General features: G+C 39.0%; 2 protein-coding genes and 2 non-coding genes across 4 annotated transcripts; 3 read left to right on the forward strand and 1 right to left on the reverse strand.

Moving 5' to 3' along the window:
• The first annotated feature begins 1,768 nt into the window (after window positions 1-1,768).
• On the forward strand, window positions 1,769-1,841 carry TRNAA-UGC (transfer RNA alanine (anticodon UGC)). Its single transcript has one exon. It is a non-coding gene; the product is annotated as a tRNA-Ala (tRNA).
• A 5,133-nt stretch (window positions 1,842-6,974) lies between these two features.
• LOC135679328 (ethylene-responsive transcription factor 11-like) lies at window positions 6,975-7,667 on the reverse strand. Its single transcript, XM_065192960.1, has one exon. The coding sequence runs from the start codon at window positions 7,665-7,667 to the stop codon at window positions 6,975-6,977; it is 693 nt and encodes a 230-aa protein (XP_065049032.1).
• A 1,002-nt stretch (window positions 7,668-8,669) lies between these two features.
• On the forward strand, window positions 8,670-8,751 carry TRNAS-UGA (transfer RNA serine (anticodon UGA)). The gene has a single exon. It is a non-coding gene; the product is annotated as a tRNA-Ser (tRNA).
• A 707-nt stretch (window positions 8,752-9,458) lies between these two features.
• Window positions 9,459-11,379, forward strand: LOC135587275 (receptor-like cytosolic serine/threonine-protein kinase RBK2). Its single transcript, XM_065078497.1, has 5 exons — window positions 9,459-9,799; window positions 9,877-10,128; window positions 10,212-10,366; window positions 10,437-10,516; window positions 11,027-11,379. The coding sequence occupies exons 1-5, from the start codon at window positions 9,475-9,477 to the stop codon at window positions 11,376-11,378; spliced, it is 1,164 nt and encodes a 387-aa protein (XP_064934569.1). The 5' UTR covers window positions 9,459-9,474; the 3' UTR covers window position 11,379.
• The last annotated feature ends 10,751 nt before the right edge of the window (window positions 11,380-22,130 follow it).

Here is a 22,130-nt window from a genome sequence, read left to right on the forward strand (position 1 = left end):
TGATAGAATGACCCTCATGTATGCCGGAGTAAGCCATCTCTCTTGGGTATTAAACCAAATATAAGAGTGAGCCTCGCTCTGATACCAATTGTTAGGATCTGAGCGGCACTAAGAGGGGGGGGGGGGGGGGTGAATTAGTGCAACGGATTAAAACTTGTAAGTTCGAAAATGATTCCGTAAAATACAAGGAGATTTCGCTTTGATTGTAACTTGAGTAAAGTAAAAAAAATAAACCAGAAACGATTGCAGAAAGGTAAGTACTCACAGATTCAATGAACATACCAATTTAAAGTGGTTCGGTCAAATGACCTACATCCACTTGCGAAGCCTTCTTCAATGAGGCTCCCAACTTCTACTAGCAAATCACTTTGAAGGGGAAGGACTAATACCCCTCTTACAACTTTTACAAGTGGTTCATACTCTTACAATTTTTTCAACAAGAAGGAATGAGGTGAACACTCAAACAATTTGAAAACAAGACTTGCTAAGACTTTGCTAAGACTCTTATCTCAAACTATTGCTTTGCAAAAGTTGTATTCTTTGCTGAGAATTGAGGGGTATTTATAGGCCCCAAGAGGATTCAAATTTGGGCTCCAAATTTTGAATTCTCTTGGGTTTCCGAGACTGGCGGTGCCACCGCCTATCAATGTCTGTCAGACGGTGTACTGGCGGTGCCACCGCCTATCGATGGCTGTGCCACCGCTTGATCTCGGGTGCTAGGCGGTGCCACCGCCTAGTCTAGCGGTGCCACCGTCTAACACTTCGGGCTCTAGGCGGTGCCACCGCCCAGTCCGGCGGTTCCACCGCCCGTCCTTACAGATCTCTGGTTGGGCTTCAAGTTCGTCCCAAACCAGGTCACTTTTGGGCCTAGTTGGCCCCTAACCAGGATATAGGATTGTCCCTTAATCCTAACCCTAATTACATGTGAACTACGTACCTAAAAACATAATCCTAAGCAAGTTTTTAACCGGCAAACGTCGAGTCTTGTTCCGGTGAGCTTTCCTGCGATCTTCCAGCGGACTTCTGATACGCCCTCGAGTTTCTTCCGACGGACTCTCAGTAGGCTCCCGATCTTGTGACGAATTCAACGAGTAACCGAGCCTTCTCGGTGATCTCTGCGAACCTCTGACGATCTCTTCGGCAGACTTCCGAAAGTTCCGACAAGTCTCCGATCTTTCTTGGTTGGTTCCGATAGCATCTCCGACGAATCTTTGGACTCTCAAACGTCCATCGAACTTCAATAATATGGATTAGATCAATTAACCCATCAATTGATTTCATCATCAAAATTCGAGATTCAACAAAGCGCTCGCTTTGCATACATAGGGTTCGATTCCTTACACCACTAATGTTAATTTGATCTAATCATACAATTTTTTAATTTTAAAAATATTTTAAATCCTATATAATATCTACAATGTTATTGATATTCTAATTATTTGATCTCAATATTGTACTTTTATAATCAATTTTTTAATATTTTATTTTTAGATAAATAGAAGATGCTATCATATATAGAGGACAGCATGGGGGTAGAGCGCTTGCTTTGCATGCCAAAGTGAAGATATCTTTTTAATTATATTAATCTCATTAGAGGCTCTATGTTATACTTTCATAATCAATTTTTAATATTTTATTTTTAGATAAATAGAAGATGATATCATAAATAGAACAACATGGGAAGAGCATTGTTGTACTTTCATAATAAATTTTTTTATATTTTATTTTTAGATAAATGAAAGATGATGTCATACATAAATAATAGCATGGGGGTGTAGCTCATATGGTAGAGCGCTCGCTTTGCATGCGAGAGGCACAGGGTTTGATTCCCTGCATCTCCATGTATATATTTTAATTTATTCTAATTATATAATATTTTAAGATTAAAATATTTTAAAATCTATATAATATCTAAAATGTTACTGATATTCTAATCATTTGATCTCAATGTTATATTTTCACAATCAATTTTTTAATATTTTATTTTTAGATAAATAGAAGATGATGTCATATATAGAGTACAACATGGGGGTAGAGCGCTCGATGTTGTACTTTCCCAATGATTTTTTTTATATTTTACTTTTAGATAAATGAAAGATATTGTCACAAATAAATGATACCATGTGGGTGTAGCTCAAATGGTAGAGCGCTTGATTCCTTGCACCTCCATGTATATATGTTAATTTGTTCTAATCATACAATATTTTAAATTTAAAAATATTTTAAATCATATATAATATATATGATTTTACTGATATTCTAATCATTTGATATCAATGTTGTATTTTCATAATAATTTTTTTAATATTTTATTTTTAGATAAATAGAAGATGATATCATATATAGAGGATATCATGGGGGTAGAGCAATTGTGCTTTCCCAATCAATTTTTTTATATTTTATTTTTAGATAAATAAAAAATAATGTCATACATGAATAATAGCATGGGGGTGTAGCTTATATGGTAGAGCGTTCGCTTTACATGTGAGAGGAATGGGGTTGAATTCCTTACACTTCCACATATGTTAATTTGATCTAATCATACAATTTTTTAAGTTTAAAAATATTTTAAATCCTATACAATATCTACAATGTTATTGATATTCTAATCATTTGATCTCAATATTGTACTTTTATAATTAATTTTTTAATATTTTATTTTTAGATAAATAAAAGATGCTATTATATATAAAGGACAGCATGGGGGTAGAGTGCTCGCTTTGTATGCCAAAGTGAAGATACCTTTTTAATTATATTAATCTTATTAGAGGCTCTATGTTGTACTTTCATAATCAATTTTTTAATATTTTATTTTTAGATAAATAGAAGATGATATCATAAATAGAATAGCATTGGGTAGAGCGTTGTTGTACTTTCCCAATAAATTTTTTTATATTTTATGTTTAGATTAATGAAAGTTAATGTCACACATAAATTATAGTATGGGGGTGTAGTTCATATGGTAGAGCGCTCACTTTGCATGTAACAGATATGGGGTTCGATTTCTTGCACCTCCATTTATATGTTTTAATTTGTTCTAATCATACAATATTTTAAGTTTAAAAATATTTTAAATCCTATATAATATCTAAAATGTTACTAATACTCTAATCATTTGATGTCAATGTTGTATTTTCACAATCAATTTTTTAATATTTTATTTTTTGATAAACAGAAGATGATGTCATATATAGAGGACAACATGAGGGTAGAGCGCTCGATGTTGTACTTTCCCAATGAATTTTTTATATATTTTTTTTAGATAAATGAAAAATAAATGATACCATGTGGGTGTAGCTCATATGGTAGAGCGCTTGATTCCTCGCACCTCCATGTATATATGTTAATTTGTTCTAATCATATAATATTTTATGTTTAAAAATATTTTAAATCCTATATAATATATATAATTTTACTAATATTCTAATCATTTGATATCAATATTATATTTTCATAATCAATTTTCTAATATTTTATTTTTAGATAAATAGAAGATGATGTCATATATAGAGGACATCATAGGGCTAGAGCGCTTGATGTTATACTTTCCCAATGAATTTTTTTATATTTTATTTTTAGATAAATGAAAGATGTTGTCACAAATAAATGATACCATGTGTGTAGCTCATATGGTAGAGTGCTTGATTCCTCGCACCTCCATGTATATATGTTAATTTGTTCTAATCATATAATATTTTAAGTTTAATAATATTTTAAATACTATATAATATATATAATTTTACTGATATTCTAATCATTTGATATCAATGTTGTATTTTCATAATCAATTTTTTAATATTTTATTTTTAGATAAATAGAAGATGATGTCATATATAGAGGACATCATGGGGGTAGAGCGCTCGATGTTGTGCTTTCCCAATGAATTTTTTTATATTTTATTTTTAGATAAATAGAAGAAAATGTCATATATAAATGATAGTATGGGGGTGTAGCTCATATGGTAGAGTGCTTGCTTCGCATGCGAGAGGCATGGGGTTTAATTCCTTACACTTCCATATATGTTAATTTGATTTAATCATATAATTTTTTTAAGTTTAAAAATATTTTTAAATCCTATACAATATCTACAATGTTATTGATATTCTAATCATTTGATCTCAATGTTGTACTTTTTCAATAAATTTTTTAATATTTTATTTTTAGATAAATGAAAGATGATGTCACATATGAATAATAACATGGGGGTGTAGTTCATATAGTAAAGCGCTCGCTTTGCATATGAGAGGCACGGGGTTCGATTCTTCGCAACATCATATATATATATATGTTAATTTGATCTAATCATTCAATATTTTAATTTTAAAAATATTTTAATTTTAAAAATATTTTAATTTTAAAAATATTTTAAATCATATATAATATCTACAATGTTACTGATATTCTAATTATTTGATCTCAATGTTGTACTTTCCCAATAAATTTTTTTATATTTTACTTTTAGATAAATGAAAGATAATGTCATACATGAATAACAATGTGGGTGTGTAGCTCGTATGGTAGAGCACTCGATTCCCTATACTTCCAAGTATATTAATTTGATCTAATCATAAAATATTTTAAGTTTAAAAATATTTTAAATCCTATACAATATCTACAATGTTATTAATATTCTAATCATTTGATCTCAATGTTATACTTTTATAATTATTTTTTTAATATTTTATTTTTAGATAAATAGAAGATGCTATCATATATAGAGGACAGCATGAGGGTAGAGCGCTCGCTTTGCATGCCAAAGTGAAGATACATTTTTAATTATATTAATCTTATTAGAGGCTCTATGTTGTACTTTCACAATCAATTTTTTAATATTTTATTTTTAGATAAATAGAAGATGATATCATATATATAGAGAACAGCATGAGGGTAGAGCGCTCGATGTTGTACTTTTTCAATAATTTTTTTAATATTTTATTTTTAGATAAATGAAAGATGATGTCACACATGAATAATAACATGGGGGTGTAGTTCATATAGTAAAGCGCTCGCTTTGCATATGAGAGGCACGGGGTTTGATTCTTCGCAACATCATATATATATGTTAATTTGATCTAATCATTCAATATTTTAATTTTAAAAATATTTTAAATCATATATAATATCTATAATGTTACTGATATTCTAATTATTTGATCTCAATATTGTACTTTCCTAATAAATTTTTTTATATTTTATTTTTAGATAAATGAAAGATAATGTCATACATGAATGACAATGTGGGTGTGTAGCTCGTATGGTAGAGCACTCGATTCCCTATACTTCCAAGTATATTAATTTGATCTAATCATAAAATATTTTAAGTTTAAAAATATTTTAAATCCTATATAATATCTACATTGTTATTGATATTCTAATCATTTGATCTCAATATTGTACTTTCACAATCAATTTTTTAATATTTTATTTTTAAATAAATAGAAGATGATATCATATATAGAGGACAGCATGGGGGTAGACCTCGCTTTGCATGCCAAAGTGGAGATACCTTTTTAATTATATTAATCTCAATTAGAGGCTCCATGTTGTTCTTTAACAATCAATTTTTTAACATTTTATTTTTAGATAAATAGAAGATGATATCATAAATAGATGATAGTATGAGGGTAGACCTCTCGCTTTGCATACGAGAGGCATAGGGTTTGATTCCCTGCACCTCCTCTAGGTATTATGAGATCAAATGTTAATTTAAACTTATCATATTTAATATTTTAAAACCTATATAATATCTATAATGTTATTGATATTCTAATCATTATACCAATTAAATGGAGATATCTTTTTAATTATATTAATCTCAGTTAGAAGCTCAAGCACTTTTACAATTAATTTTCTAATATTTTTTTATAAAAATAAAAGATGATGTCATATATAGGTTAATTTTTAAAACCATATAAGTTTAAAAATTTTGCATCGAATATCTTTAACTTTGAAAAAAATTTAAATAGTACATGTTATTTTCAAAATAATCATCCTACTTATACCGATCATCACTAATCCCCTCATTAATTGTCTATCTCTGCTCTTCCTTGGTTCTCAGTATTCGTATTCATTGGCAACCCAACCGATCACCCCTTGGTCGATCGCTTGCCCCTCTATGTGTGAACTGGCTCAATTGGTCATCTCTTACAAGGGTGATTAACACTGATGTGGACACCCACACTTGTAAAGCCTCGGTGTCCGATGAGGATGTAAGGGCAGTGGCGGAGGCGATACGATGAAGAGAAGTAATATTTTAACACCTATATAATATGGTATTGATACTCTAATCATTATATCAATTAATGGAGATATCTTTTTAATTATATTAATCTCAATTGGAGTTTTCAATATTGTACTTTCAGATTCAATTTTTTAATATTCTATTCTTACAAAATAAAAGTATGATATCATAATATATACGTGAATTTTAAAAAAAACCTATAAGTTTGAAAATTTTCAATAAAGCTTCAAAAACTTTTTGGATATTACTCAGTATTTATTATTTTCTAAATGTTTATCCTATCTATATTGGTTATTACGCATCGTCTTATCAATTACCTTTCTCCATGTCACTTGGTTGCCTATAATACCTCTGTGTTCAATCAGGACAGTTGGCTATCCTGTCTTACGATCTTGTAAGGATAGTTAAAATGGGCACCTATGACTATGATACCTTTATGTTCTATCAGGGTGTATAGGAGTAGTGACAAAGCCAAGGTAATGAGATAGAAGTAAAATAATATTTTCAAGTAGCCAAGGGTGTTATGTAAAAATTTTGTAAAGCTGAGACATAAGACGAAAAATACTGAAATTTTTTTTGGATCATATATATATATATATATATATATATATATATATATATAGTCATTTTATTCTTACAGATGACTTTTTTTATTTAAAGAATTAGATTCTGCTCCGTGAAGTGTCTAATATTTCTCGTAAATTTCTTTTTATTATTTATAAAGATTTGGATATCAAGACGAAGCAATTGCGAACTCCGGCGAAGGTGGCAAATTGAGATCGAAATCGAAGCAAATCCTCTTCGTCGCTCTGGCCGACGGTGAGCGAGGGCAATCAACCACCGACGACGAGTCCGAGTCGCTCTCCACCCCGTCACACACCGGCCCCCTGATATCTCTGAACTCTGCCACGATCGTCGGAGGAGCGATCATTGTTGCCGCCTTCTCGGAAGCCGCGATCGGGTCGAAGAACACCAACGGACACGCCGCGGCGGGCACGCAGTGCGCGAATGGGATCCGGGCGGAGGGATGGGGGAGCCCGAGATCCAGCGCCGGGATGCGGTCAGAGGGCCTCCTCGGCGGGGTGGACGACTCGACGGTGCTGACACTGGGGCTGGAGGACGCCGCGCCAGCGCCCGCGCCCGCTGCCGAGGTCGTCGGGGGGCAGGGGAAGTTTGTCTTGGCCTTGGGCCCGCGGAACCGGCGGGCGGCGGCGTCGTAGGCGAGCGCGGCCTCCTCGGCGGTGTCAAAGGTGCCGAGCCACACGCGGCACTTCTTGGCTGGGTCCCGGATCTCCGCCGCGTACCGCCCCCACGGCCGCTTCCTGACCCCCCGGTAGCTCGCCCCCTTCCCATCTCCTCCTCCTCGGCAGCCGCCGCCGCCGCCACATCCGTCACCGGTTCTGGAAGCCTTCACCCTGGGTGCCATCGTAAGACTTACTTCTCTTCTTCTTTTTTTTCTTATTGATCGGGAGAGAGAGAGGATGGCAATCGGATGAGCATTGAGGGAGGATAGTGCGGGCTGGGGAGTAGAAATAGAGGACGGGTGAAGGAAGGAGAGAGGAAGAGAGGAGAGGAGCGAACGGTGGGAGCGGACAAGGATGGGCGCAGTCCACGGGCGGTTTGACCGCCCAGGGGCCCGCCGCCCTCGCTTCCACATCAATTCGGTGCAAAGTAGCGTAATGCTAAACGTATCCCCAATCCCCGGCCGACACGCCTTGCTACCAGTAGAGCGCCGCTGGAGTGGGGGGTGCAGGAACCGAGACGCCCGTGTGGTAAAAAGGGAGTTAGGATAGAATTGTGCTGCCCGACCGCCCGCGTCAGGAATAATCTAATTAATATAATTAATTAATTGATACGAATTATTATTATTATTTTATGTTTGGTCACGTGGGCGCGGGTGGGGTCGGGGAGTGCAGACCCGCTGTCGCGCCTTTTGGTTGGATGGGAACGCTCAGGCTCACGTAACGGCCGTCAACTTGTGACGGTGACGGCGTGAGCGCGGCGCCTCTGGTGGTCCCGCGCGTGTCGGCCTGGATGCCCAATTGCCGGGATCTGCGCGTGTCACGCCGAGCCGCGCGTGCAGCCACCGCTCGATTCGCGTTCATTAATGCTTCATCGAATGTGTGGCGTTTCCTTCGATTAAAGATACATTATGTAAGAATTAGGATACGCAGATTTTAATTAGGTAAATTCATGAATATTAAAATAAAAAAAGTAAAGATTACAAAGAATTCAAAACCACATTAATACTCTCTTAAGTCAAAATTTCAATGGGCTTGATCGAGATTTTCATCTTACGGCATTATTCTTTATGAATTGACCTCTCTCAATGAATCAACTTTTTAAATTTAATTAAATAATATGTTTCAAAATAGGGAAATATATATTCAAGAAACTAATAAATTGTTGGTGCGAATCGTAATAAGTAGTCGATATGTCCGAGTGGTTAAGGAGACAGACTTGAAATCTGTTGGGCTCCGCCCGCGCAGGTTCGAACCCTGCTGTCGACGATTATTGGTTTTTATTATTATTTTGCATCGAATAGCTTAATAATATTATTCCTCATAATAAAGTAAGCAGATCTTTTCCATATTTATAGTGTCGTTTATTGTTTGATTACATACATTTCCACAATAATAATAACAACATTGTTTATAGTTTAATCTCATAAAATAAAAGGATACATAGTGTTTTTGTCTTGGTTATTCATCATCATCATCATCATCATCATCTAATCCAAGAGGATGGACTTTGAGCAAATAGACGGACCAGATGTGCAGATCGTGACCCGTTTCCATTTAACCCTCTCTGCATATTGGGAGGATGAGAGGTAAAGTCGCGCCAACCTATCGCTCCTTCTCCTGATTTCTTCTTGTCCGAATGCTGACCCATTTGTCTCGAAGAAGAGATCAGATGGAGTCGTCAATGGAAGGAAGCAGTAATGGTTCCCAAATATGTTCTTCTTCTTCTTCAACCTCGTCTCTCCTCCACATGAATCCAAGTGTTGAACCCATTTGTCTCCGCGTTTCATCGTCTCTCTTGCCCCGCAACTGTTTTCTTTGAATCCAGAGAAGGCATGGTGTTGTCTGCCTGTGTCTCTGCCCATGGTAACGTGACAGTTCACATCTGCCATTTCTCCTTCTTCTTATCCTTGTGATCATGAATGTCCACATTCTCATATTGGTTCTACAGATTTACGGTGTTTCGGATCCGAGAAGGAGACCGTGGGTGACATGGAAGAAGGGATGAGGCCTTCGGACGCAGAGAGAAACTCAAAAGCCAGCACCTCCCACGCCGAAACCCTAATGTCGCGAAGCAACTCGTCTCGGTGGCAGGGATTATTCCGTTTGTGGAAGCAAAAATCTATGAGACGCCTCTCCAGCTTCCCTCCCGTCGGATTCCGGAAGTGGTCGAAGAAGCGAGGCAACAGAGACGCTCATCCCTCTCCAGCTTCCCGCCCGGACGCTCATCCCGCAGCCGACTTCTGCTTCTTCCGACCTACTTGGAAGAACTTCACCATCTCCGAGCTCGAAAAGGCCACCGACAATTTCAGCCCAGGTGACGCTGCTTGTTACCTCTTCTCCTCCCGCTTGAGAGAGAGAGTTGGTCTAAATCATGGTTGTTTTCTGCTGCAGAGAACAAGATAGGTAAGGGCGGATATGCTGACATTTACAGAGGACGGCTGGAGAATGGCCGGCTTGTAGCAGTCAAAAGGATCAGCCGCGGCACAAAAGACGAAAGAACTCACAACTTCCTGTGCGAAATGGGAATTCTCGTCCACCTTCATCATCCCAACATCGCCAAACTGATCGGAGTCGGGGTCGAAGGAGGCATGCACCTTGTTTTTGAGCTCTCCCATCATGGAAGCCTGGAAAACCTTCTCCATGGTACAATCTGGACTGATCAACCACTCCATTACTCCTCCTCGCCTTTACTGCTCAACCATGTCTTCTCCCCTCTCTGGTGTAAGATTCCAAGGACAAACTGGCCTGGGAGGTGCGATACAAGATCGCCATTGGAGCAGCAAAGGGCCTCGAGTACCTTCACGAGAGGTGTCAAAGGCGCATCATTCATCGCGACATCAAGGTCGATAACATACTGCTTACTGAAGACTTCGAACCGCAGGTATTGATCTCACATTTCTGCCCTATACGATGTTCCTAATGGACATGTCTGATTCGATCAAGCAATCCAGATATGTGATTTTGGACTGGCGAAGTGGCTGCCGGACGAAGTGACGCATCACACGCTGTCCAGCTTCGAAGGCACATTTGGGTTTGTCGACGCCATTTTCCACCTCCACCGTTCATTCTTTCTAAAGAAATTAATGTTGGGGGAGAATACAAACTCTAAAAATTAAAACAAAAATCATCAACAAAAACACAAAAGCCGAAGCAAAATTTAACAACACTGTGTCTATTGTCTATCGAGAAAATCAAAATTTTTATTATATAAAAAAATTATTATAAAAAATACTTTCTCACAATTCTTTTCTAAATCATCGATTGAATAGAAACCTTAAAAGCACCCAAAGTGTTTTATATTTCTCTCTCATCAAAATCCTGAGAGATTCAATATGTATTCATTCTACTAATCTATCAAAGAGTTTAAATTTAAATAAGATTCTTCCTAGGTAGTTAGAACATCCTAAAATTAATATTTAGTACCCTAACAATTAACTTTGATCCTATCTGCATCCTCTTTGATCCTTTATAGATCCTAAAATATTTGGTATTGGTACCCCTAACGATTAACTTGTTGCATCCCCTTTGATCATCGGAGTAGATATGTCGCTCCTGAGTACTGCACGCATGGCGTGGTCGACGAGAAGACTGACGTGTTCGCCTTCGGCATTCTGCTGCTCGAGCTCATCACCGGCCGTAGGGCTGTTGACTCTTCACAGAAAAGCTTACTGATGTGGGTACGTACGTGTGTCCTTGACGCTGAGCTTCACCTCCTCCTCCTCCTCCTCCCCCTTCTTCTTTGTTGCAGGCGAAGCCCGTGCTCGAGGAGAATAAGGTCAAGGATCTCGTCGATCCTTTACTCGGTGATTCCTACGACTGCAAGCAGCTGCTTTTTGCAGCAAGAACAGCTTTCATGTGCATCCAGTACTCATCAGTGCTGCGGCCTCGTATGAGCCAGGCATGCGTGCTGATGACTTCCATTCCAAACTGCATCTTGACTCCATCTAAAGATACCTAAATCGAGTTCTTCATCGTTCTTCAGGTTTTGAGGATTTTAAGAGGTGAAGAAGGCCGATCTGACAACGTGCGTGTGCTTCAAAAGCCATTCATCCGGAGGACCTTCTCTGAGGGGATCCTCGACGCAGAAGAATATAACTCCACCAGATATCTCAAGGACATAACTCGGCATAAGCAGATTGCTTTTGACTGCTAAATCATTGGATTCTACCTGTTGACTTTACCCTCAAGAAATCACCGACCATCTATCTATCTTTGTACATACAAGGATATATGGAGAAGAAACCAGTGCCATCGTCAAGATATCAACAGAAGATTTGATTCACCATGACCAATTACTGGTTCTCGAGGATGTGATTGATGACGGCTTCTGGCTTTAGGTGATGACATGCTCTCCTCAGCTTCATTCGAGTGGAAGACAACTGTCCCCCCCAAGTTGACTTTGACTTTTGGGCCAGCTGATTAATTGGTGACCATGTTTGTTTGGGTGTAAAGAATTAGAAGAATGCATCTAATCACATCTAACATGAAATCGGTTGATGTGGTTACTTTTATTAATACAATTAGATTCCTGTCGATTATATACTGGTCGAAGATTCTTATGCTCAATCCATCTAGAAAACAAGACAGAGAACCTCTAGTCTAGTTGACATTTTGATTGGTATCCCTCGATTGAATCCGTGGGGTGGCTTATCATTAGACCAGAGTGGATTTGCTGATGATGAAGCCTCAACATTAATTTTTATTACAATAATTAATTAGCATGAGATGAACTTCATCATAGTCAATCATAATATTTTTATACAATATAAAAAGACTCCTATAAGTATAATACATATGATTGCAACCCATTGATTTTATGAAATTGAAAAAAAAAAATCTACCAAACTGAAAGACAAATTTAAAAAAAAAAAAAAGAAATTTATTAGTACTGAAGGCAAGGGTGAGTTTCTCCATGGTTTTGAGTTTGGAGCTTGTTGAGTGCTGCTCTTTTAGAATATTCATTTCATTTAAATTCTCGATGATTCAATCAATATCTTTACGACCTGAAAAAATTATAAGGGTTTATCTAAAGATTTGTAAGGGTTTAAATATTTTAAGCAAGTAGTTTAAACTTAACAAAGTTAATAGGTAAATTATGCTCGATTTAGATTGACTAAGGATCTGATTACATTTTATATTGACTAAGGGTCTGATTACATCTAATGGTTCCGACTCAAAATTATATATATTTTTTCCCAGGTAAAACCTTGATTGAAACAGTGGCATAAAAATCTCAACTAAAAGAGGATGTCACAAAATCACATGACATAAAAACAAAACCTAGAAAATATTGAGTTACAGACAATTGTAACTATTAGGGGTTTTAATTCGATAAATAGGGGGTTTATTTATATTGCTTGACGAGAATGTTGAGGTGAATGTAAAAAGATCAAAAAAAAATTTAAATCATGTATAATTATGTATTACTTAGATAGATGATAAAATAAAATAGAATTATTTAAGATGATATTAACATGTGCTTAAGAGATCTACAAATGTAGTAATTTAGAACAGTAAAATAATTATTATTGGTGGTATGAGAAGAGATAAAAAAAATCTAAAGAGATATTAATAAAAATTATAAATAAAAAATTAATATTTTTAATTTAAATCTCAACGACATATAACCACTCCCAATACTTGATATTTTATGGTTTTGTTGTCGTTGCAATAAAAAGAAAAAAAGGTTGTGGGTGCTCAGTAATTTAAATCTCAACGAGCAATCAGTTCTCAATATATTATTCATTTGAATGCCTTGTGGAATCAAATAAATTAAGTTGTTTCAATCCTCTTACATGATAAGATTGATTAGTTTGGTGTGATGGAGATGGTTGACTGGGATTGTGTTGTCTTCCTAGTACGGCAGGAACATATCATCATCATGTACTAATTCATTATATAGAGATAACTCTTTGGTGCCTGACGCACACAATCATCATCAGAACACCAGCCATAAGTAATCTGCAGCCACCTTCTGGCACAGCAAAGCAGCACAGATGCAGCTGATGAGGGAGGAGAGAGAGGCGATGGACCAAGCAGCAATATCTGGAAACATGAAGTCTCTGGTGATAGCTGAAGCAGCAGCAGCAGCTGGAGGCGGCGCTGCCCTGTAAAATCTTACCTTACTTTGCAGAAGAACACCGTGCTCCATCACCATGTCGCCGCCAGATATGGGCGGATGGAGCTCGCCGACTACCCGAGCTGCTGCACCAACAGAACTCACACGGAGACGCGCCGCTTCACGTGGTGGCTCGCTCGGGTCACCTCGGCTGTTCATTCGGTGCTACCATGTCGAACCGGCGGCGGCGCCCTCTTCCGTTCCGCCGTGGAGGGCGACACGGCTCTTCATGACGCGATCAGGAACAAGCACCGTAAGGTGGCACTGCTGCTGTTGGAACATGATCCACGGCTGGCCAACTGCGTCAACAACGCTAGAGAGACTCCACTGTTCTTGGCTGCCGAGATGGGTTTGGCGGCCGCCGAAAAGAAGATTCTGACGGCCATGAGACGCCCCGAGGCTGAGATTTACCCTGCGAGCAATGTATCAGCCTCCCACGGGAAGGCGCCATTGCATGTAGCTGCCATTGAGAGTCGCTTCGCTCTCTCTCTCTCTCTCACACACACACACACACACATTCATTCATAGGAAGAATATGATGCTGATCATGAAAGGATATCAGTGACAACACAGCGATTTCTGCACTTGTACACGAAGAGCTTCTGCACCTCAGACACAACAGATGTGTAGGGTGAGAATTGCTCTACACTACTGTCATGGGTTTAGCTGAAATTACTTAAGTCGTGAGGCACCCTTGTGGTAAAGACGCGAACTTAGCTTGCGTTGCTTAAGTCACGAGGCACTCTTGCGGCAAAGACGCGAACTTAGTTTGCATTGTCTAAGTTGCGCTTCGCCCTTACAATTTGCGTCCGCAAAGATAAGCCCACTTGCAACCTCTTGCAGATCCTGAAGGGCCTGTAAAAGAGAAAATTGATTAGTTTAAAAAACGAGCGACGGACAGGTCCCGACGTCTCATGAAAAGGGGAAGCTTAATAAGCAATTCAACAAGCACCTTGCGTGCACAAGAGAAAAGAGGGAGAGGAGGAAAACAAGGACTTTAAAGGGTTGAACGAACAGCTACAAGTCCACAAACAGCTGCTCACTAGGTGCTGGACGCGACAATAATTCCCGTCAAGGTAATGTGTGAACTTGAGAAAGATTGTTCAACGCCCGATACTATACCGAAGCCCCTTCCCCCATGGTGCCACCCAGGTGGTTTCAGGGTGCTGAGATGGCTAATGTTTCACATGTAACAGTGGGCTGCAGAAACAACCTGTGGCACGTGAAAACGAAGCTGTTTTGGGGCTGTTTTGCTCGGTTCGATGAGCGATCGCACTGTAGCATTGTAACTTGTTCGAACTTACATTTTTACAAGCAAAAGGACTTAAAACCAAGCCAAAACATGTTGCCAAGCAGCTGTACATGTAGATGAGGGCGACGAACGATTCATTGAACAGAGTTGTTGCGGGTGCGCGATGATCGTTCGTGACATTCTACCCCACTCAAACTGTCGACGCCCTCATTGACGCTTGTTGATAATTGTTGATGATTGTTTTTTCATGTTATAGGACGTCTTCAGGCTCCCAACTGGCTTTAGTTTGGGGAAGCTTCGCCACTTCATCAAGTACTCGGTCTGCTCAGCTCCAGTATGTAGCTTTATCTTGCAGTCCGCTAAAATAGTTTCAACTCGCTTCTCGTAGGAGGCTGTGGTGGTGGGTAGCCGAGTTGGAACACTTCGGGAAGCATCTTGTGGATCCGAGTGGTAGGCTTTCAAGTTGCTAGCGTGAAGTACATTGTGAATTTTGAACCACGCCGACAGCTACAACTTATAGGAGACGTTGCTCACCCTGCTGATAATTGGGAAGGGCCCTTTATACTTGCGCACCAATCCTTTATGTACTTTGTTCCTAAAGAATTGGAGTGATGCTGGTTGGAGCTTAACCAACACTAAATCGCCAATCTTGAACTCTTGCAATCGCCTTCCCAAGTCTGCCCACTTCTTCATTCTTTTTATCGCCTTCTCCAAGTAAGCCCGCGCAATATATGTATTTTGGTGCCACTCCCTTGCAAAGTGGTAGGCTGACGGACTACTCATAGTATACCCAATTACCATGGTGTGAGGAGTTAACGGTTTTTACCCTGTAATGATCTCGAAGGGGCTCTTGTTGGATGCAGAGCTTCGCTGTAAGTTGTAGGAGAATTGGGCAATGTCCAACAACTTCACCCAATCTCGTTGGTTGGCACTCATGTAATGCCGAAGATATTGCTCTAGGGGCGAGTTTATCCTTTCAGTCTGGCCATCCATCTGGGGATGGAGGCTTATGGAGAAGTATAACTTCGACCCCAACAATTTGAATAGCTCGGTCCAGAATCATCCCAGGAACCGAGCGTCTCGATCACTGATGATATTGTGCGAGACTCCCCAATACTTCACCACATCCTTCATCATTAGCTTGGCCGCCTCCTTTGCTGAACAATGTAGAGGAGCAACAATAAAAGTTGCATACTTAGAAAATCGATCGACCACCACGAGTATCGATTCGAGTCTCCCTACTATAGGCAAGCTTGATATGAAGTCCAAGGAAATGCTCTCCCACGGCCTTTCTTGTACAGGCAACGACTCCAAAAGTCCCACCGACTTCCATTGCTCCACCTTGTCTTATTGGCAAGTGAGGCACATTCGAATATATTCCTCCACATCAGTCCCCATCTTCGGCCAATAGAAGGCCCTCTCTATGAGAGCCAAGGTTCTATGAATGCTTGGGTGTCCAACCCAAAGGGAATCGTGGCACTCTCTTAAGAGTTCACGTCTCAGATTGTCCACTCGAGGAACAAAAACCCTATTCCCTTTGGTGTAAACGAGTCCCTCCTGGACCCAAAATTGTCGTGCCTTGCTTTCTTTAATGAGCTATATCAGGGCTTCTACCTGGGGATCACTGTACAGTCCATCCCTGATCTTGGAAAGGAAGTTGGAGTGCAACTGACTTGCTTGGCCTTTGCCCTCCAGTTGTACGGCATTCACATGCTTCACTTTCTGACTCAATGTATCAGCCATGACATTCGCCTTTCTGGGCTTATACTCCATTGCTATATCAAACTCAGCCAGGAAGTCCTGCCATCATGCCTACTTTAGAGAGAGTTTCTTTTGAGTTTGGAAATAGCTCAAAGTGATATTGTCTGTCCTCAGTACAAATCACGATCCAAGAAGGTAGTGTTGCCAAACTCGTAGACAGTGGATCACCACTGTCATCTCCTTCTTGTGCACCGGATACCGCCGCTCGGTCTCGTTGAGTTTGCGACTCTCATAGGCCACCGAATGACCCTCCTGCATTGAGTACTCCCCCAATAGCGAAGTCTGAAGCATCTGTATGGAATTCGAAGGGCTCCCCATAGTCTGGCAATTTGAGCACTAGTTCTTCCAACATAGCAGCCTTCAGATCTTGGAATGTAATTTCATATTTATCAGACCACCTCCAAGGCTGCTCCTTCAACAATGCCATCAGTGGAGTTACACGCTTCGAATACCCCGCTATGAAGCGTCAATAGTAGTTGACGAAGCCAAGGAATGATCTCAACTCTGGCACCTTCTTTGGAGTTCGTCATTCCGCAACCGCTTGCACCTTCGATTTGTCCATCCAAATGGAGCCATCATTGATTCGATGCCCCAAGAATAAGATCTCGATTTGAGCAAGCATTTCTCCCTTTTCACGAATAAAGTGTTCTCCCTTAGAACCTTGAAGATTGTCCGAAGGTGTTTGACATGCTCCCTTAGAGCGTTTGACTATAGACGACGATATCATCTAAGTAGACGACCACGAACTTATCCAAATACTCCTTGAATAGTTGGTTCATGAGAGTGCAGAACGTGGCCAGAGTGTTGGTTAAGCCAAAAGGCATCACCAAGAACTCAAATGCTCTATATCTGGTCACGCAGGTAGTCTTCGCTTCGTCACCTTCAGCAATGCGCACCTGCCAATACCCCGATCGAAGGTCGAGTTTTGAGAAATACTTGGCTTTGCCTAACTGGTCAAATAAGTCCGCGATGAGCGGGATGGGATACTTGTTGTTTACCGTCACTTTGTTAAGGGCTCAGTAATCGATGTATAGTCGAAGGCTCCCATCTTGTTTCTTTTGGAAGAGAACTGGAGCTCCGAATGGTGCTTTAGAACTGCAGATGAGACCACCACTTAACAGTTCACCTAATTGCTTTCTGAGTTCTGCCAACTCTCGCAGGGGCATGCGGTAGGGTGTTCTCGCTAGAGGCTACACTCCTGGCTCCGACTCGATGTTGTGATCCACGCCTCTATGTGGAGGAAGAGTCTTCAACAACTCGGGTGGCATAACGTCAGTGAACTCTTTCAGGATATTCGCCACCACAGCAGGTTCATGAATGACCTTCTCGTCGAGTGGCTCTAGCTTCATAGCAGCCACAAATGTTAATTCACCTTTTCGCACCCCTTTCTTCAGCTGCAATGCCGATATATATTGGGGTTCCCTGGCTCTTCTCCGAGAGACAGGAACCACACAAGGGTCATCACCTCCCATCACATATAGGGAGTTAAGGAACGACATTGGCACCAACTTTGCCACGTGCATAAATTCCATTCCAAGAATTACTTGGAAGTCATCTAGTGGCACCGCCATCATGTTTGTGCTCTCGCCCCATATTCCGATTTTGATGGGAACTCCCTTTACCAACCCGGAGATTTGCTTGGCCTCTGAGTTCACCGCCTTCATTCGACTTGGGCTCTTCTCCAAGATTAACCCAAATCGCTTTGCTTCTCGATCGACGATAAAGTTGTGGGTAGCACTCGTGTCCACTATTGCACGGGTTGTTTGGCCATTGAGCTTGATGTCTACGTACATTAGCTCACCACTTTCTACTTTTTGTAGCCTTGTCTTCGTGTTCTCCCCTACTTGACCCCGTATGGCATTCAACAAACGCATTTCTCCTATTCGAGGTCCTTGCGACTCCTCACCATCGCTATTGGATTTAGAACTACTCGAACTAAGAGTGATAGCCTTGCCCTTATCTGATATATGGGGGTGGGGTGGATGGAAGATGTTAAAGCATTGAGTGCCTGTTTTTGTGGGCACTCCCTTACTATGTGTGACTCTTCGCACAAGAAGCATCCGCCAGGTTTTGGGGCCTTGCCTTTCAGGCTTGGCCCTTTGTGGGAACTCTTCTTCCTTTGTTCGCCCCTGAGCTCCTTCCCTCGAGAATATTTTGGAGGGTGATTGCTTGATGATTGTTTCCTTTTTCCCAGGTCTTTAGAGGAAATAAAGTCAGTAAACCTTTCTACGGCAACAATTGCCCCGATCACATCGGCGACATTCCTTCGATGTAGTTCTTGTTGAGCCCATGGTTTCAAAACATCAAGGAAGCTGAACAACTTATCCTTCTCGGACATGTCCTGTATGTCTAGCATTAGCGCAGAAAATTGCTTCACATAGTCTCGAATGGAAGTATTGTAACATCCCCCATTTAAAAAAAAAAATTAGTAAATGCTTGTTTGTAAATATGAGGATTATTTAAATATATTTTTTTAAATGGGGGATGTTACACTAACAGCAGTAGTTACGTGTAGCAAATAATCCAGTGGTTTAGGTTGAATGCCCAAGTGACAAGCAAAATATTGTGAAACAAAAGACAAGTTGAAGCCAGGATCAAACAAAACTTTTGCATTTCTATTAGAAACATGTAGAATACCTTCAACCACTGATTTAGAGGCTCTGGAATCTTGTTCTGTGATAGCATATACTCTAGCATGGGCTGTCAGCTTAGGGAGTAGTGGCTCTTTCTCTTTGTTTAGTGGGCAGTCTCTGACTTTATGATCTAACTTTCCACAGGCAAAACAGGCTCCAGTCACCCGAAAACACTCTGTCACGCCCCCCGAATTATCACATTCAGGAAGTGTGACCCTGTCTAAAATCAATAATATTATAATTCATCATCAATTCAATCCAGGATCCAATCTAACAATTTGAGGATACTAAGAATCATTCAACATCAATATTCACAATTCAAAAACCTGTACGTTACATAAATCATAATCCACTTCACTCAAAGATTCATAAAATCTAAAGGCAACTCAACTAAACATCAATCACAACACAAATCCAAAATCATAGAAATATATACAATCACAAAAAAGATAATTATTTACCATGAGTTCTTATCCTTATACAACTTAAACTTATCATTCCATACACATGAGCGGTCCGTTAAACTTTTACAACACATAAGTATCAACAGATCCTTAACATTACATCAGAAGTAAAGTATACTATACAACAAAAACCTATCATCCAACAAAGATTAGCTCAAAAATCTTCTAGTCTTTCACTGCTTTAACCCAATTCTAGCTTTTCAGTGCGTGACAAGCTACCCTGAAAAATTTATATAGCAACGGGGTGAGCATAAATAGCTCAGCAAGCGTCTAACATATCCATGGCGATAGGAGAAGTTCAAGCAAGCTTAGTATCAAGATGCAAAAGTAGAAATATAAGTGTTCATTTGAAATCATCTCATTTGATATAAAATCACAAAGGTTTACCTCATTCAAAAACAAGCATTAGACATAACAATAGAAGGGAAATTGGAGCATTTCATTGGCAAAAGAAATATTTAGGCATGTATCAAATGGCGCATGAAGCATTTAAGCGCATATCAAAAGTGTAAGAGTGTTTGAGAGCATGATAATGACAAACGAAACACTTCAAAGTATAACAAGTGAACCGAATAATAAACACAAGCTTGTATGTCATTTTTAATGTAGTATGCATTCCATTTTTATCCAAAGCATAATATGAACTCATAAACAAAGCTTTGGATATCATATCAATAAACATAGATGGCGTTGTGGGACCACATATATAATGTGATTCATCCATTTCTAGATGACCACCAAGCATAAGTCTCCCACGTCTGGGAGCTCTATCCACCCACGTCTGAGTGAAGTCAATGGGGCCGACAGAGCAATCGCGGGCTCTAAGCATAACTCCCTTTACCATTTCTGGCAAAGGTTCACAATATCCCACAAGACACCAGAGTACAAAAGGGTAGTATGAACAATAACATTGACACATATCAGAAGCACATGCGGAACAACGAAGATATGCATGTGCCTTTATCAAACAAGGAAATGCAAACAAAGCATTACATAATAAATTTCAGATATACAATAATTTCAGGATGAACAATACAAGAACTTCAAAGGACTAATATAAAGCTCAATTGAAGAAGAATTTATCAAAAATCAAATTTCCAATAGGATGAAAATTGAATAGGCAAAACCCAACAAAGTTTTCAATTCTAATAGAATTTGAATGGTACATTTCCTGAATTGTTTGAGTGATCAAACATACTCTAAATCACTAAAAATAGATGTCATTGGAAAGCTGTATCAATCTATTTTCGGATGAACTCAGATTTATAATTTTTTGAGTTCTTAACAGGAAGTTACAACAAATAGAGTAAAGGAAGGTCAGAATTGATCATCCCTGTTTTGCAGACTTGATAGAATCAATTTAAACAGATGTTTCAGAAGGTAAATATACTTCAAAATTTCTAAATTATATGTCAAAAGAAAGATATGCGAATCTATTTTCCAAAAGAACAATTTTGCATAATTCAGAATTTTCACTAGAGAGTTATGAGCAATTTAGTAACAGAAGGTCAGAAATTTCAGTCCCTATTTTGTAGAATTTATAGGGTTAATTGAAACAGAAGTCTTAGTAGGCATTTAAACTCCAAATCATTCAATCTCAGTGTCAAAATAAAGATATTTGAGTCTACTTTCAAATGGATTAGGCTTTGCCTAAATCAGAGTTTAGTGCTAAAAGTTAGATCCAAAACAATGTATAGAAGTCAGATTACCGAAAAATTTCAGATTCATGGCTTTGTATCAAAAGGAAAGAAAGGTTTGGTACTAAGCTGAAATATTTTGAATTATGAAGTATTAAAAGGAAAACAGAGATTAGGAATTCTGTAGGAAGAGGTTAGAACACTTGCCTTAGATGAGTTTGATTCCCAAATATAGGGAGTTGATGCAAAACCTCAAACAAAGTTTCCACTTCTTCTTCTTCTCCTTCTTCTTCTTCTCTTCTTCTTCTTCTCCTCAAACTAACGTTGGCTGCAAAGTTTCTTTTTAATGGTGCTTTAAATTACTTAGGTTTGGCTCATGCTAAAATAGTGAGGTGGCAAGCATGCATGGGGGTTTAGGTGTCAACTTTAGAATAAATACAAGTGACTCATCCTTGTTAATGACACATGTCCTCCATTTTATTTTATTTTATTTTTATTTACTCAATTCTGAATATTCTATAAATCATATCAAAATTTTATTATTTACTCTTAGGTCCTTAGCCATAAAATTTAATATAATATTATTTAAAAAAAATTATTTAAATAATCCTCATATTTACAAATAAGCATTTACTATTTTTTTTTTTTTTAATGGGGGATGTTACAAGTACTCTGGCGGAGCTGTCTCAACTTCCTTCTTGCGACGAACTCTGTGTTCTCCGGTAGGAACTGAGTTCTCAACTCCCGCTTCAAGTCCTCCCATGTGTCAACTCGACACCG

Source organism: Musa acuminata, chromosome BXJ1-1 (assembly GCF_036884655.1).
Source record: "Musa acuminata AAA Group cultivar baxijiao chromosome BXJ1-1, Cavendish_Baxijiao_AAA, whole genome shotgun sequence".
Classification (NCBI taxonomy): Eukaryota; Viridiplantae; Streptophyta; class Magnoliopsida; order Zingiberales; family Musaceae; genus Musa; species Musa acuminata.